This window comes from Phyllostomus discolor, chromosome 3 (genome assembly GCF_004126475.2).
Source record: "Phyllostomus discolor isolate MPI-MPIP mPhyDis1 chromosome 3, mPhyDis1.pri.v3, whole genome shotgun sequence".
In the NCBI taxonomy this organism is placed as follows: Eukaryota; Metazoa; Chordata; class Mammalia; order Chiroptera; family Phyllostomidae; genus Phyllostomus; species Phyllostomus discolor.
In genome coordinates this window covers 66,832,095-66,847,117 of record NC_040905.2, presented here as the reverse complement: position 1 = coordinate 66,847,117, position 15,023 = coordinate 66,832,095, and the positions used below count along the sequence as shown (strand labels likewise).

The 15,023-nt window shown below is 33.0% G+C and overlaps 1 protein-coding gene across 1 annotated transcript in view; it reads left to right on the top strand.

The window, feature by feature from the left end:
• The window catches only part of SLCO4C1 (solute carrier organic anion transporter family member 4C1), a 59,158-nt gene extending 45,158 nt beyond the window's left edge, over window positions 1-14,000 (top strand). Inside the window, 5 exon segments of the mRNA XM_028518161.2 lie at window positions 1,033-1,186; window positions 4,329-4,519; window positions 6,898-6,962; window positions 8,556-8,693; window positions 10,856-14,000. Of these exon segments, the coding sequence (XP_028373962.1) occupies window positions 1,033-1,186; window positions 4,329-4,519; window positions 6,898-6,962; window positions 8,556-8,693; window positions 10,856-11,019 (712 nt within the window). The 3' untranslated portion in view covers window positions 11,020-14,000.
• The last annotated feature ends 1,023 nt before the right edge of the window (window positions 14,001-15,023 follow it).

Below are 15,023 nucleotides of genomic sequence, written 5' to 3'. Positions count from 1 at the left end.
ATCATTCACATTTTTCTGTGTTGGGAGATATTTCTCAGCATTATGCCTTTGTACCAGCTTCTCTGAAGTAACCTTCACCTTCTCCATTTACCCAGCTAACTCTTACTTATACTTTAAAGCTCATCTCAGGCAGTTGCTCTTTCAAACCCTCTTATCTACATGTTGGCTTATTTCAAGTGTTATTCCCCAGTGCTTCTAAAATACATTCAGTATATATTTATAGCCACACTCACCAGATGTATGTAAGTATGTATCCATCTCTATTCCTAGATAGAAATCTTTGAGGACAGTGACTATCTTACTCAGCGTTGTATTCCCAACACCTAGCATAGGTCGAGCACTTGCTCAATATATGTTGGCTGAACCAATGAATAAATAAGTGTTTGGAGAAATGTCTTCGCCTAGGGCAACCCTTTATATTTCCAAAGGTGTTGCTTACTATTAAGAGGCAAAATAGAATAACATTGGCCTGAGAACCAGGAGTATTATATTTGGCAAATAAAGAAAAATACTAAGTTAATTTCTCTGGGCCTCAGTTTTCCAGTTGATAAAATGAATATGTTGAACGTGATTTTATTCATCCTTCCAGATTTGAAATTTTTCCTGCACTCCTAGAATATTAGGCAATATCTGGAGACATTTCAGTTGTCTCAACTGAGGGGATGTTACTGGTATCTGGTGGGTACAGGCCCAGGATGCTGCTGAACATCCTAAAGTCCCCAGAACCAGATCCCTTGCCCTCCTCCTACAAAAAGAAGTTTTCTGGTATCAAATGAGAAATTATTTTTGCTTTCTCTGCCTATTTTACTTATCACTAACAGACCAAAAATATAGCTATTGTTTCTACTGCCTCTCTCTTCCAAAAGAAGCTAAGATCTATGGGAAAAGACATTTATTTTATTTATTTAGTAATTAAATATATGCTGAGTGAGTGAATCAATGACTAAATGCAAAGATAGGACAATGCTTCTGAACTGTTCACTAAATGCTATAACATAGATGATTTGCCCATCTTTCATTTCCTGTTGACAGGACAGGAGACCTGGGAAACTTGACCACTCCTTGTAATGCCAATTGTAACTGCATGCGGTCCCGTTATTATCCTGTCTGTGGCAGAGATGGAGTCCAATATTTTTCTCCCTGCTTTGCAGGCTGTAAAAATTCTGTTTCAGAAAGACGACCAGAGGTAACTTGTGTCTGCTACTCTACCTTAATGAGGCAATGTTTCTGCTTTTATGGATGGCCTCCTCAGTCTCTCTCATGGAATTACACAGTTTCTATTCCTTCCTTCCTGGCCCACCTCCTCCACTCAGAAACCAGGCATAAAGTTTCAGTCACTGACATGGATAGGCTTCAGAGCTCTGCTGTGCAACGTTGTACCTGTAGTCAACAATTATGTATCATACACTTAGGATTTGTTAAAAGAGTAGATCTCATGTGAACTGTTTTTGCCTTAACAAAACAAAAACAAAACCACAAAACTGGACCAGTCCAACAGGGAGTCTTCTTTTATATTACAGATGCAATTATCATTGAAAAATTAACTTGGCAATCACATCCTTGTAACATTATTTTATTTAAATATTATTTACCACTTCACATTGTTTTATTTTTTCTCAACTATACACCTCCCTTCAAGTCAGAGAATTTTCCTATTCTTACTAACTACAATGAATATAGTAGAAATATCATAAATATTTATTGCTTTTATTTGGTGCACCATGGATTCATTAAAAAGTACCCAAATCATTAACTCATTCTCAAGTACACATTTACTTTTAATTTTGGACTAGAATGCATATCAGTTTATCTAGATATGTTTTTTAAGTACAGCTAAATAGTTTTAAGAGAATCCAATAGAATTTTATGGTACTACATGTACAAACTGAGGATTTTATTTTAGCTATATTTAAGAACTTTGGGAACAAATAATATTCATAATATTCATATACTAATACTATATAATATCTTAGGTATTAATAAATAATGTGATAACACTAACAAGAGCTGAGGGGAATATATACTATGATATGATACCACAATGCATAAGATGACAAAACGGCACAGTCTTGAATATTTGAAATATGGACTAGTGAAATAGCATTCCTTTTTCTGAAGGCAAATTTAAGATTGCAAGAAAAGATTTCTGTATAAATAAGGAGAAATAATTCTTTGAAATAATCTATAAAATCACTTCAGATTTCTTCTAAAACTAACATAAATGTATATATCTATGTGTATGTGGTTATAAACAGTTGTATGTTCATATGTACATACATAAATATATTTATACATACATATGCATATATTTAATTAAATTTTGCAGGTGATAAATATATTAAACATTTTTCTCAACAGACAAGAATTTGATCTTCCTAGAGAGGGTAACCCAGAATGTGAAAAACAATGTACTTTTTTTTTTCATATTACCTAGCTTACAGCTCTTAAAATGACCACCTAAGAACATTGAAAAATGTGCAAAAAAAAAAAAAAAAGACCATGTTGAGTGATAGCAGACCTCTGATAAACATGACTAGGTGTATTTTTAATCCTCGGAATACTAATTAGATCACTACCATGACATGCCTATGAAAATCAATAAAAGACATCAGGAATATTTTTAAATCCCCAAACCTAGAGCTATCATATCTTCCAAACAGAGGATATCTAAGATTGCTTCAGTTTCAAAATAGGTTTAGAAAATTAGATGTTTCTGTTAGTTATAAAAAGCATGATGTATATCGTAGAATCATAACTCAATAAATGCTATTAACTGACTCTAATTGAAGGATTATGACATGGAAGTTAAGGAAAGGGTTTTACTTACATAGTAAAATTTATAGGTACAAATATTATCCTGCACAAGAAAACTGAGAATAACTAAGTAAATAATAAGAAGCCTGTTTGAAGTGGTATTAGTTATTCTGATGTGATTAATTTGATATTTACATTTTTTTTACCAAATACTATAATTGCTATTTTAAACATCAAATTGTCTTCTAGGGATTGTTGAGGAAAAGCAAGTTGTTTTGACTTCCAAATTTTCTACTTGTCCTGGCTTTTTTATGTCCAACTATTCAAGTAATGCCTCAGTTTTTCTAAGGATTTTTCCCTATAGAATATTTCAAATAAGCAAATTCATTGATAATAATATAATAAACAACTATGCACATTTCTTTACGGACATATTAGTTTTATATTTCACATCAGTGACCCAAACCACAAAAAACAGATGCTGACTAACAGCAACTATATGTAGGCAAACATATACTTTTTAATGTAAGACAGTTCTAAACTTTCATCATAACAGAAAAAACTATTCTCAGTTTTTCTTCTAAAAATTTTTAAAGGCTGAATTACTTTATTTTGATATGTCTGATGGCTGAATATAAAGTAGTCTGTTTTGGGGGTGTCCTTTGCCTGTCTGGGTGTCCTGAATCAGTGCCAGTGGCCACAGGACACCTTTAGTGCCCCAAGAAGGTTTACATTAAGGATGGAGTTGAGATGTAAAAAGCCTTTAAAAAATAATGCTGCCCACCTTTAAAATGTCTGAATGTCTTCATACAAAAGTAATGCTGTGATTTGTTGACATGTTGCCTTCCAACATTTCACGTTCCTAATTTATATGCATATGTGTGTATATATATCAATTAAATAGTGAACATGTTTCTTATGTATAAAATAACCTTCCAGATAATTTAATAACCTTTAGTTTCTGAATGTCATAAATATCGCATCATAAGAGGGAGAAAGTTTGCTTTTAGTTAAGCAATTCATAAAAGTTAAACAATTATAGTAAAAAGGTTCAGTTGAAAGCAGCACCCCCCCCAAACTCTTGTGATATATTGATGAATTTTACTGAATCAATTGTTAAACTTATAGTGTTTGTTCTTTTAAACTAGTGCAATGGAGAGATTGTCAGTGTGCATGCTCATTTTTTTTGTGTGTCCTATAATGGAAAAGAAGAAAGCAAGCAGGAAAAGTATTTGAACAATTATGATCAATTCAAAGCACCCTAGAATGTGTGCGATAACATAATTGTTAGATTCTTTTCAATTTGTTTTGTAAGTCTTGAATCAATAATAGGTTACAAGTTGAACTAGTGGACACAAATGTCAAACACAGGTGGTTCTACTTCATGAATATGGCTGCCTGTTTTCCCCAGCTCAGCTTCTCTGGGTTAATTACTCTTTCTCGGCGTTCTTGGTTGTGTATGTATTAAGACTGTTTAAGAGAGAGAGAGCCATGTCTAGAGATGACCTCACTTACAGTGATAAAACATGTTTTCTAGATAAACACTTTTGGTATTTTTATGTCTAATATTCTAGGTATATTATAACTGTTCCTGTATTGAAATGAAAACAGAAATAACACCTACTGGAGGAAGTTTTGGTTTTGAAGCTAAAGCTGGAAAATGTGAAACTCGATGTACAAGTTTGCCCATATTTCTTGGCATTTTCTTTGCTGCAATTGTTTTTACCTTTATGGCTGGCACTCCTATAACTGTGTCCATCCTAAGGTATGTATTGTATTTTGAAATTTGCCATCCCTAAGGCAATGTGTTGAATTAACAAAAAATGGACTCAAGGGTTCACTTGGGGTTTACACTGACCATTGGTTCTAATGTTGATTCAGCCCTTACAAGATCATTGGTTTGATGCTATTAAAAATGCTACTTCATTGAGTCTCAGATGTATGAGGTTTAAATGAAATCATGAATGTGAAAGTGTCCTAACATTGCCCACCTGTTATGTGTTTGATGTTAGTTTCTCTGCTTCTTTCATGAAGCAGCTTTGTTGTAAGCTGGAAATATGTTCAATTGGATTTGAGTGTGATGGAAACACAATGCACTCCATGTATGTCAGAGTCAGAATGACATGCATTCTACCTTATACTGCAGGTGCTGTGATATTAAACCTTCCTGTAAACTGTGCTAATAGATAAAAAGCTAACTGTTGCCTAGCTTTTCACAGTGTTTTGTGCTTTTGGTTGCTCTTCTGCTATCCACACCACTTTATAAAAATATTTCCCATCTCCCTTTCCATAAGCGCTTCAATCTTCCTATTTCTTTTCTAACAAACTCTGGCTTTTTCCCTTTTCAGTTTTGCTTCCTTGATACCTTTTTTTTACATACTTTCGATGAGTGCAAGTTTTAGGGACTCTGTCTAAAAACATTAGTCTGTTAATCTCACACTACATGGAAAATGGAGCCATTTAGAGAATAGAGAATATGCTTTAAAAAAAATTATTTTGGATCTTGTAAATAGTGCTGCAGTGAACACAGGAGTGCATACATGTTTTTGTATTAGTGTTTTGGATTTCTTCAAATGAACACCCAGAAGTGGAATTGCTGTGGAATACAGCAGTCTATTTTTAATTTTGGGGAAAGTTTTCATACTGTTTTCCACAGTGGCTGTGCCAATTTACTGTCTCAACAGTGCAGGAGAGTTCTGTCTTCTCCATGTACTTGCCAGTACTTGTTATTTGTTGAGTGTTTGATGCTAGCCCTTCTGACAGGTATGGTGATATCTCCTTGTGGTTTTGATTTGCATTTCTGATGATTAGTGATGTTGAGCATCTCTATGTCTTCTTTAGAGAAATGCCTGTCTGTTGTCTTTGTAAACTTTTAATTGGATTTTTTCACTTCATTTTATTTTTTAAAAATTTAATTGTATTTTTTTCATTACCGCTTAGTCCCCTTATGCCCCCTACCCCCCCACAATGGCCACACTACTTAGTTGTTTATCAATAGATGAATGGATAAAGATGTGATTAATTACATACATACATACAGTGGAATATTACTTAGCAATAAAAAAGAACGAAATCTTGCCATTTGTGACCATGTAGATGGACATAGAGGGGATTATGCTGAGTGCATAAGTGAGACAGAGGAAGATGAATACCTTATGATTCTACCTACATATGGAATCTTAAAAAAAAAAACAGATTCTAGAAACAGAACAAATTGATGATTGCCAGGGGGTGGGGGAAGGGTGGGAGGATAAGTGAACAAGGTAAAGGGGAGTAAGAGGTACAAATTCTCTGTGACAAAATAAATAAGCTACAAAGATATAGTGCATGCCACAGGGAATATAGTCAACAATATTTAATAACTGTACGGTGACAGATGGTTGCTATACTTAGTCTGGTGATCACATCATAAAGTATACAAATGTTGAATCACTATGTTATATGCCTGAAATATATTGTATGCCAACTGCAGTAAAAAAAAAAACAAACTTAAATATAAGAAAATAAAGTGCTCAGATCTTTGTAAAAAATATTTTGAAAAAAACATTATCTATGTTACCTTCCAACTGCAAATTTGTTTTTAAGGAGTAGTTGATCTCCTTAATCCACATCTGATTCTCATGTCCCAGCATCATGTCTTACTCATGTTAGACTGTTGTTATTGTTGAATCAAAGTTATCGTCGAATCAAATGAGCCTCAGCAACCATTTTACCCTGTCTCCAATTTATACTCTTATCCCATAGGTATGATTTCTGTCTCAAACTTAGTAAGAGGGTAAGAATTATTTGCTTGAAACTAAAGTCATGTGACCTGTGAATTCAGCAATAGTCAACATAGGTCTTATTAATAAATACTCTTTTTCCTTTACATTTGTTAAAATTCATACAGTTTCAGTATATCTGTTAACATTTATTTGACTCTTTTTGGTGTTATTGGCAGTATTTTAGTTCAGAAAATATTTTCCTCCTTTTATAATTTTTGAAAATTTGAAAGTTATAAACTGTTGCAAATAACATGTTGTTTTTCATGTGCATGCATTTACTTTAATCTAGAAATGCTATCCAGGTATAAAAATGAATTTGCTCAAATAGTGAATGAACTGTACAACTGTTTTTGGCCTCGTGTGTTTTCACTGCCCCTAGGTGTGTTAATCAAAGGCAGCGGTCTCTGGCGTTGGGAATACAGTTTATGGTGCTTCGATTATTAGGTATGCCACTTTTCTTAACTCATTAGTAACTTGATTATTTTTGTTCATTAGTGTTATTGATTTGTTCATTTTGGGTATGTACCAAGAAAGTGATTAATTAAACCCACTAAAAAACTACATAAATGTCATTAAAGAAACTGTTTTCCAGTATTCAAGATGTATTGTTTGTATATCACATAACAAGATAATGACTTTACTTTTTGCCTATCTGATTAGTTAAATATATTTTCCAATTCTGTTGCAAATATAACCTTAAAGATTATATTTATTTGAAATATATGATCATTGATGTATTTCTAATAGAGTAAGAGACATGTTTTTCTATTCACATAAAACTTATTACCAGCACAAATTATGACAAAATCTTATTTATAACTAACTTTATTTTCTTCCTGCATTTGCCTCTGTTTGGGACATGATTATGTTATATCAGCAGTGAACATTAGTTAAGATTGATGGGAGAAAGAATTTATACCAGAAAATTTTATAAGGTTCTAGATGTAGGAAGAATAAGAAAGAAAAACATTATATTATGCACAATGTTATATGTTTATACTTATACACACAGTATTATGCACATAATATTAAGATAACCTAAAAAACAAAAGTAGGAACACTAGAGGTCACCTGCACCAACTTTCCCACTTTTCAGATGAGTAGATGAAGGCCCGGAGAGATTCAGGGATTTGCCCCTAGTCACACAATTCATGGTGCAAATGAGAGCAGGACGAGGTCCCCTCACTCAGCCCAGTGCCCTCTTCACTCTGTAGTGTCACAGGTCGCAAAAGAATAGGCTGGACGTGGTCGAAATCTCTGTCTGAGCAATACCGCCTCAAATCGTGTGCTTGATTTTTGACTATTGGAAGCTCTTTAATTATGTGAAAGTTCCTTACCTTCTGCCCTCCCACAGGGGGTGGGGGTGGGTGTGTTTCAAATAGCAGCACTAGGCATATTAGATCAATGTTCGTGGGTACACATGTTGTGCATTCTCATGCACATACATATATGTCAGTATGGGTGTATATGTATGCATAGAGACATACAACATATAGTATACACACTGTTCTTAGCACTTACTTTGTGCATTCGTAATTTATTTAGATTTTTAAAAAATTGTAATAGCAAATTACAAATACACATTTATTAAATTAGAAAAGCAGTGAATGAAAATATTTACTTAATATTAATGCAATATATGGTAGAGATTTTTATTAAAATAAACTTTAATTGATTAGAAATGTGTAGTTAATATATAATTATTTTGGCATTTTTGCTTATTTTTCTTTATATCCCTACTAATTGTACATGAACTGATTGATTTGCAAGTGGACAGATGTTTTCCACAGACAAATTAGTTATTGAGTATTGGAATAACACAAATTCATTAAAAGTTATGCTTTATGACTTTTTAAAGAATTGCTGCTCACACAGTTTTCAAGTAAAAATAGGTAGCCAAAGTCAATCATTTTTTGCTTAAATGGATAGATTTAATACCTACTCTCATTTACATAAAATATATGTGTAATCACAAACAAAAATCTATAACTATAAACTAATCTTTGCCCATGTGTATTTCACATATAATTCTCCTAGGCTCAATACCAGGACCAATTGTTTTTGGTGTTGCAATAGACAGCACATGTGTTCTCTGGGATATCAATGAATGTGGAATTAAAGGAGCTTGCTGGATTTATGATAACATCAAGATGGCCCGTATGCTAGTGGCCATAAGTAAGTAGTGACTTACCACGATAACTTTAGATTCTATTGATGATGTTATGAGACAAAACAATTATTGTTAGATTCTATCGATGATGTTATGAGACAAAACAATTGTTACTTAGGTGTTGAAATGTTCAGTCTGTGCTGTTGGTCTGCCCTATAGTCCTGAAGCAGAGATCAGGTATCCTCAGGTAAGAAAAGGCTTTACCTGGAGTCGGACAGCAAGATTCAGTGTAGAATAAAAAAAGAAAATAACATTTTAGCTTTCATTACATCACATATCATAAAATTTTCTTTTAACATCTTCTCTCAAACTCTTCTACAGAAATCTCACAAAAACTGAAGAATTCTTAGAAACTCTGGAATGATTTCATCTAGGTACCTAGGCTCTGGAAAGCACATGGAGCTAAGGCAGGGGAGTGTCTGGCCCCAAGGCATGTTATAAGAAACCTTTTTGTAAGCTTAGAAAATGAGCCATGATGTTTAACCCTTTTTGCCTTTTGCAGTCTGTTTTATGTAGTCTTGGTTAAGCAATAAATAAAAATTAAGATTAAGGAAGCAGAGTAATGCATCTATTTTGTAAGAGTGAGATAAAAATTTTAAAACATTTTAAAATATTTTAGAATATTTTAAAACAGAAATCCTAGATAGAAAATATATATATATATATTTGCATAATGTGTGATTTTCACTGCAATTGTGATCACAATTACTTTGGCTACATGTATTAAGATAGCATATTGCTCTTAATGTATTTAAACTCAGAGTGTGCTGTCTGAATTTATGATGACAGAGTAGTAAAATATCCACTGAAGAAATAAGTACATAATTAAAAGTACACAATTAAAAAATTGGCAGTAAATACTGACCAGAATAGGCAAAATTAATCTTCCTGTCACTTTTTCCTGCTAAAAAACATTTTTTTATTCAATATGTTTTTATGTTTAAAATTTTAATTGATTAGGTTTGTACTGTTTCACCAAAAGACATAGATAATGAATTGTTCCTTTTCCTACTGTGGTGAATGTGAGATTTTTTTCCCCTAAAACATATATACCTTTAAATTTTTCAAAAACATTGTAACAGTAGTGCTTATGTAATTAACCTTCCTATGAATCTAGAACTACTTAGTGCCTTGAGCACTGCTGTTTTTCACATGCACATTTTGAGTAAAATATTAATGATTAACACAAAGTAGCTACCTTGCAAAAACTATGTTGTAAGGCCATTTAGCTTATCCGACTGGAACTTAAATGCAGGTGCTATAGCCAGATCATGTTTCTCTTCATAGAACTGAGCTCAGGTTCTGAGTTGTTTGAAAACAAATCAAGCTGGTAAAGCGAATCTTGATGTTGTATATTTTTAGTTGATACTTAAAAGTAATTTTGGTTAAGTATTAAATGTGATATATTCTCATAGGGGCTTTCTCCTAAGAACTCCAAAGTTTTTTTTTTTATTTTTAGAGTTATTTTTCATCATGAACATGAAAATTCAGTAACTTTATTTCAGGTTCAAGGATGTTGTAAGCTGTTTTCCTTTGTCATTGACGTGGTTGCTTGTAATTTTTTATAGGTGTGGGATTGTATTAGTAAAGTTAGGTATGGAACATGGATTTACTTCATTCTATAGAATACTTATTTTACAACAATGTACGATTATAAACAAGAATAAAATAATTGTATACTTTTATTGTTTAGAAAAATAATATAGCCTACTTCATTGAAATGCCTACAACATTTTTATTGAGGAATATCACCATTCTTCCTAAAGTTCTAAAAATTGAAAACATATGACTAGCCCTGGCCTGCTGGCTCAGTTGGTTGGAGTGTAATCCCGTTCACTGAAAGACTGTGGGTTCTGTTCTGGGTCAGCACACCTAGGTTGCAGATTTGGTCCCCAGTTGGGATGCGTAAAAAGGCAACCAATCGATGATGTTTATCTCTCACATGGATTTTTTTTTCTCTCTCCCCCCTTCCCTCTTCCTTTCTCTAAAAATCAATGAAAACATCCTCAGGTGAGGGTAAAAATAAACAAATAAAACATAGAATTATAGTGCTTATACATTTCTCTATAATGTAGAGTTCCTAGTTGTGAAGAATTTTCCAATGAGAATTGGTTTCTTTAGTAATTAAAGGCCCAAATGTATGATTAATTTTTCTTTTTATATTTAGGTGTTACTTGTAAAGTTATCACCATTTTCTTCAATGGACTTGCAGTCTTTTTGTATAAACCACCACCATTAGAAACAGATGTATCATTTCAAAATTTGAACAAAGCTATGACTACTGCTTCAGTGGAATGTGACTTCAACAAAGTAGGGGATGACGAAGGATGAAGGAGAAAGCGAGCGGACTGTTTGACAGCTGGAAAACTGGCCTCCACCTAGGAGAATGTACATCGCAGCATTATGTTCTCAATAGGGACAATCATTTTAAAAATGGGTGTTTTATAATTCAGTGTGTTTTCTGTATATTTATGGTGTATGTATGGACTTTTACTTGTTTTGTTTTAATGTAATAAGAAACAGATCTGTGCCTTCAAAATCCACCAAAAGCCTCAACACACACACACACACTCTTCTCATCGTCTCAGTATGAAATTCCCAACTAATATAAACTAAGGCAGAGAAAAAAAGCTAATGATTAGTTACAATTTATGGAGTAAGAATTTAATTAAATTCATGTGTGATGAGTTTCAAAAACTATTATTGAAAGCCCATGAATTTAAAACCAGCTAAATAATATTTTTTCAATTTACATATACTAATATGTCTTTTATCACAGAAATTTAGAGAACTATTAGGATATATGTTAATTACCTTCTTTGTGTCCCAGTATATAGTGAATTTAGAAATATCAACATTGTATACTTATTTTCACTTTAACTCAAAAAATCCAGGAGGTAATTTATTGATATTGCTGGTTCATAACACTGAACCTCTTTATATGAATCTGTGATAGTGTTGTTCAGTTATATATCTTCCAGAGGCAAGTACCAGTTTCAGCAAAGAAAAGTGCCAATTAGATACAAAAAACTTTTTTAATGATTTAGATGCACTTTATTGTTTTCTTTGAAAAGACTTTTTAATGAATGATTAATGTTTAGGTAGGACTTTCATTTTTATCATTTAAAAAACTGATTAGTACTTTCCTTATAGCACTAAAATAGTGCTGTGCTTATAAGTTAGGATGTCCTATTATTGTTTGATTAAAACACATTCTTTAACTGATCCATTTATCTGAGAGATAAAGTGCTGCAATTGTCTGATATTACAACGCTGCATTTATTCAGATCAGACTTCAGCCACCTTTGTCTACTCAGAATGTGGAGAAAATAGATCAATGAACATCAACAAAAATGACTTCTGCCTGGTCAAGAATTTTACCGATTAAGAAAAATATTCATTCCCACCCATTTGACATTTTTGTGAAATAAAGTTTCTAATTTAATAAGGTTAGCTTTTTTACAATTAGTGTGTTGTATACACTGTGTATACACAGTATACACTGTGATCAGGATAACAAACTGAGAGTTAAGGCGTGGTAGGAAACCAGGATTAGACACACTGGTAATTCACAGAATTTGCAGATTATATTCCATGGTAATCTGTGGCCAATGGTGATTCCAGAAACTAGTAGCATTTATTAATTAAATACAGAAAGGAATGAATTAAAGTTAGGCAAGCAAGCACTCTTGACTATGAGAGAATTAGAGGAGCAGTGGGTCAGGAATCAGAGAGTCAGAAACACTTAAACCAAGAGCACAGAAAAATCAGAGACTGAGGCTAGATGTGTAGTCAAAAACCCAGGAACTTGGGAAGCAGGAAATTCACAGCAACCAAAGACACAGTGCAAGGTAGCGGGGAACAAACACACGATACCTCAATCAGAGGCAATCTCCCTTCCCCTCAACCCAGCGCGTTTCAGGTGCTGCTCCCTGTGGGGACCAACCAAAAGGAGAGTTCAGGTTTTCTGTGTCTGTGTGTGGAAACAGGGAATTGAATAGAAAAATTATCTAGATGTAAAATAACGGCAAATTCTGAGGAACTCATTGATAGAAATGTGAAACAACAGCAAGAGGGAACAGAATCATAAAACAGTCTTCTAAGGCCACTTAATTAAGAAAAGAAAAAAAAATAACTCCACACATAAAAATAGTTGGATGAACAAGTCACTGAATAATTGGCATACTTAATGGTTTTAGTTATCAAGGATTTTATTGTATTCTAAGTACTCATTTTGTGATACATTTTACAAACATTTTAGTAATGGTCAAAGTAAAAATTTTGGCACTTGAAGGAAGTCAGTCTCTTATTTATAATGTACATATTTACAAAAAATACCTCCTTTCATAATAAGGCAGTATAGACACTACTGTAATTTATAAATATTGTTTATACTTTCAGGTTCACCTAGATTATATGGGTTGGTATTATGCAACTTTTAAAACAATTTTTCATAATCTGTGTTTTTCATAATTTTTAATAATTTTTAAATAAGCTTGGATCTGTAAGTTGACCTGTGGTGATTTTTTAATCAATGCAATTAACTCCATATGTCTTATTTTTAACATTTTTTAACATTTTGGATTTTCTTACTGTAAGAAATCTATGCATAAAACTTATACAGGGAGAAAACTGTATACAGTTGATTTAGTTTTGTAAATTGGAGGAAAATATACATAAAACTTTAGCTCTATTTTCTTTCCAGATTTTTTATTGTAAATAATTATGCAAAATGTATATTCATGACTTCCTTAAAATCAGACTTTATACTAGATTTTTTTGTGTGTGTTTAACCTTATTAAATTATATGGATTTTGAAATGATTGATCTGGTTATGACTACACACACAAATGATGGTTGGAGAGGGAAAACCAGTGTACTCTTGAACTTGCTCAATGTGATTTAGTTAATCTGGTGATTTCTGGTTTCTCAACAGATGTATAACTCAATGTAAACCACATACTTTATGAAATACATACAAAAATTCTCCACACAATAGTATTCATGTATGAAAGATGGATATGTAAAATTCATATGAGCAGATGGTGGGTTGTGAAATACCTAACACTGCAAAAATAGTGTTTTGGAAAAGTTACATTTAATTCATCAGGTTATCAAAGTCATATAATAGTTTTAAAGGGATCAGACTGGACATTAATTTGAGATGTAATGTTCTTTTGCCCCTCACTACAACACATTCAGGCTCCTTCATTTTTTTGTGTGTGTGTGTGTGCCCCAAACAATAAACATTAACTTATACATTATATGTGAGTGATCAAAAGTAAATAAAAGACCATATTTTAAAAATTGAATTAGTACATTGGATCAGAACATATTAATGTTTTAGCTAAAATTAATTTATACTACAAAACCACCCTCAATAATTGACACCCTAATTTCTTCTTTTTTGAGTCAGCTTGTCTGAATTTTTAAAACTTTGTTTTGTAATAGTTTTAGACTTATAAAAACTTTTTAAAAAGTACAAAGAATTTTCCTATAAGCTTATCCTAGGCTCCCCCTAATGTTAACAGTTTACATGTCCATAGAGCAATTATCTAACCCAGGAAATTAGCATTGGAGAAATAGTTAACATTGCATCAGCAAAAGGGCATGGCAGGACTATTTCCTGTGTTGGCAATGTCAGTGTCTTTTTTTTTAATTGTTGAACTATACATATTAAAAGAAGGTGTTTTTGCTATAAGTAAATCATACCCCAATAGAATTGATTTGTAAAGAGGAAATGATATTACAAACATTTTTTTTTAAACATTGCTGGGGTCATGCTAGGGATAAGGATGTTTCTAAGAAAGGATTCCGATATCTCCTCCCTAATTGGATGCTTGCTGAGTTCAGTCCCATCAGACTGGGGTATGTACAGCAATATTTTGAGGGAGGAAAGGAACACAGAATTTGGTTCCTGGCTTAGGCCTAGGTACCACAATACCCAGGAAGCCTTAGAGGAGTAGATGCACTTACCTGAAGACAAGAATTGCCCATGCCATGAAAAGCCAAGAACATGACACTCTTGAGCAAGCCTTGATGGTAATGTGCCACAGGGCTGCCTGTTGTGAGGTTTGACATATGGTCCCTGACTTACAATGGTTTGACATGTGATTTTTCAATTTTATAATGGTGGGAAAGCAATAAACATTCAGTAGAAACCATACTTTGAACTTTGATCTTTTCCCAGGGTAGTGATATCCAGTGTGACACTTTCACGATGTTGGGCAGGGGAAACAAGTGGCGGATCCCAGTCAGCCGCAGATCCATAGAGTAAACAGCTGGTACTCCACAGTGTGCTGTGTGGCCAGCATTTTTTGTTTTACTTCAATGTT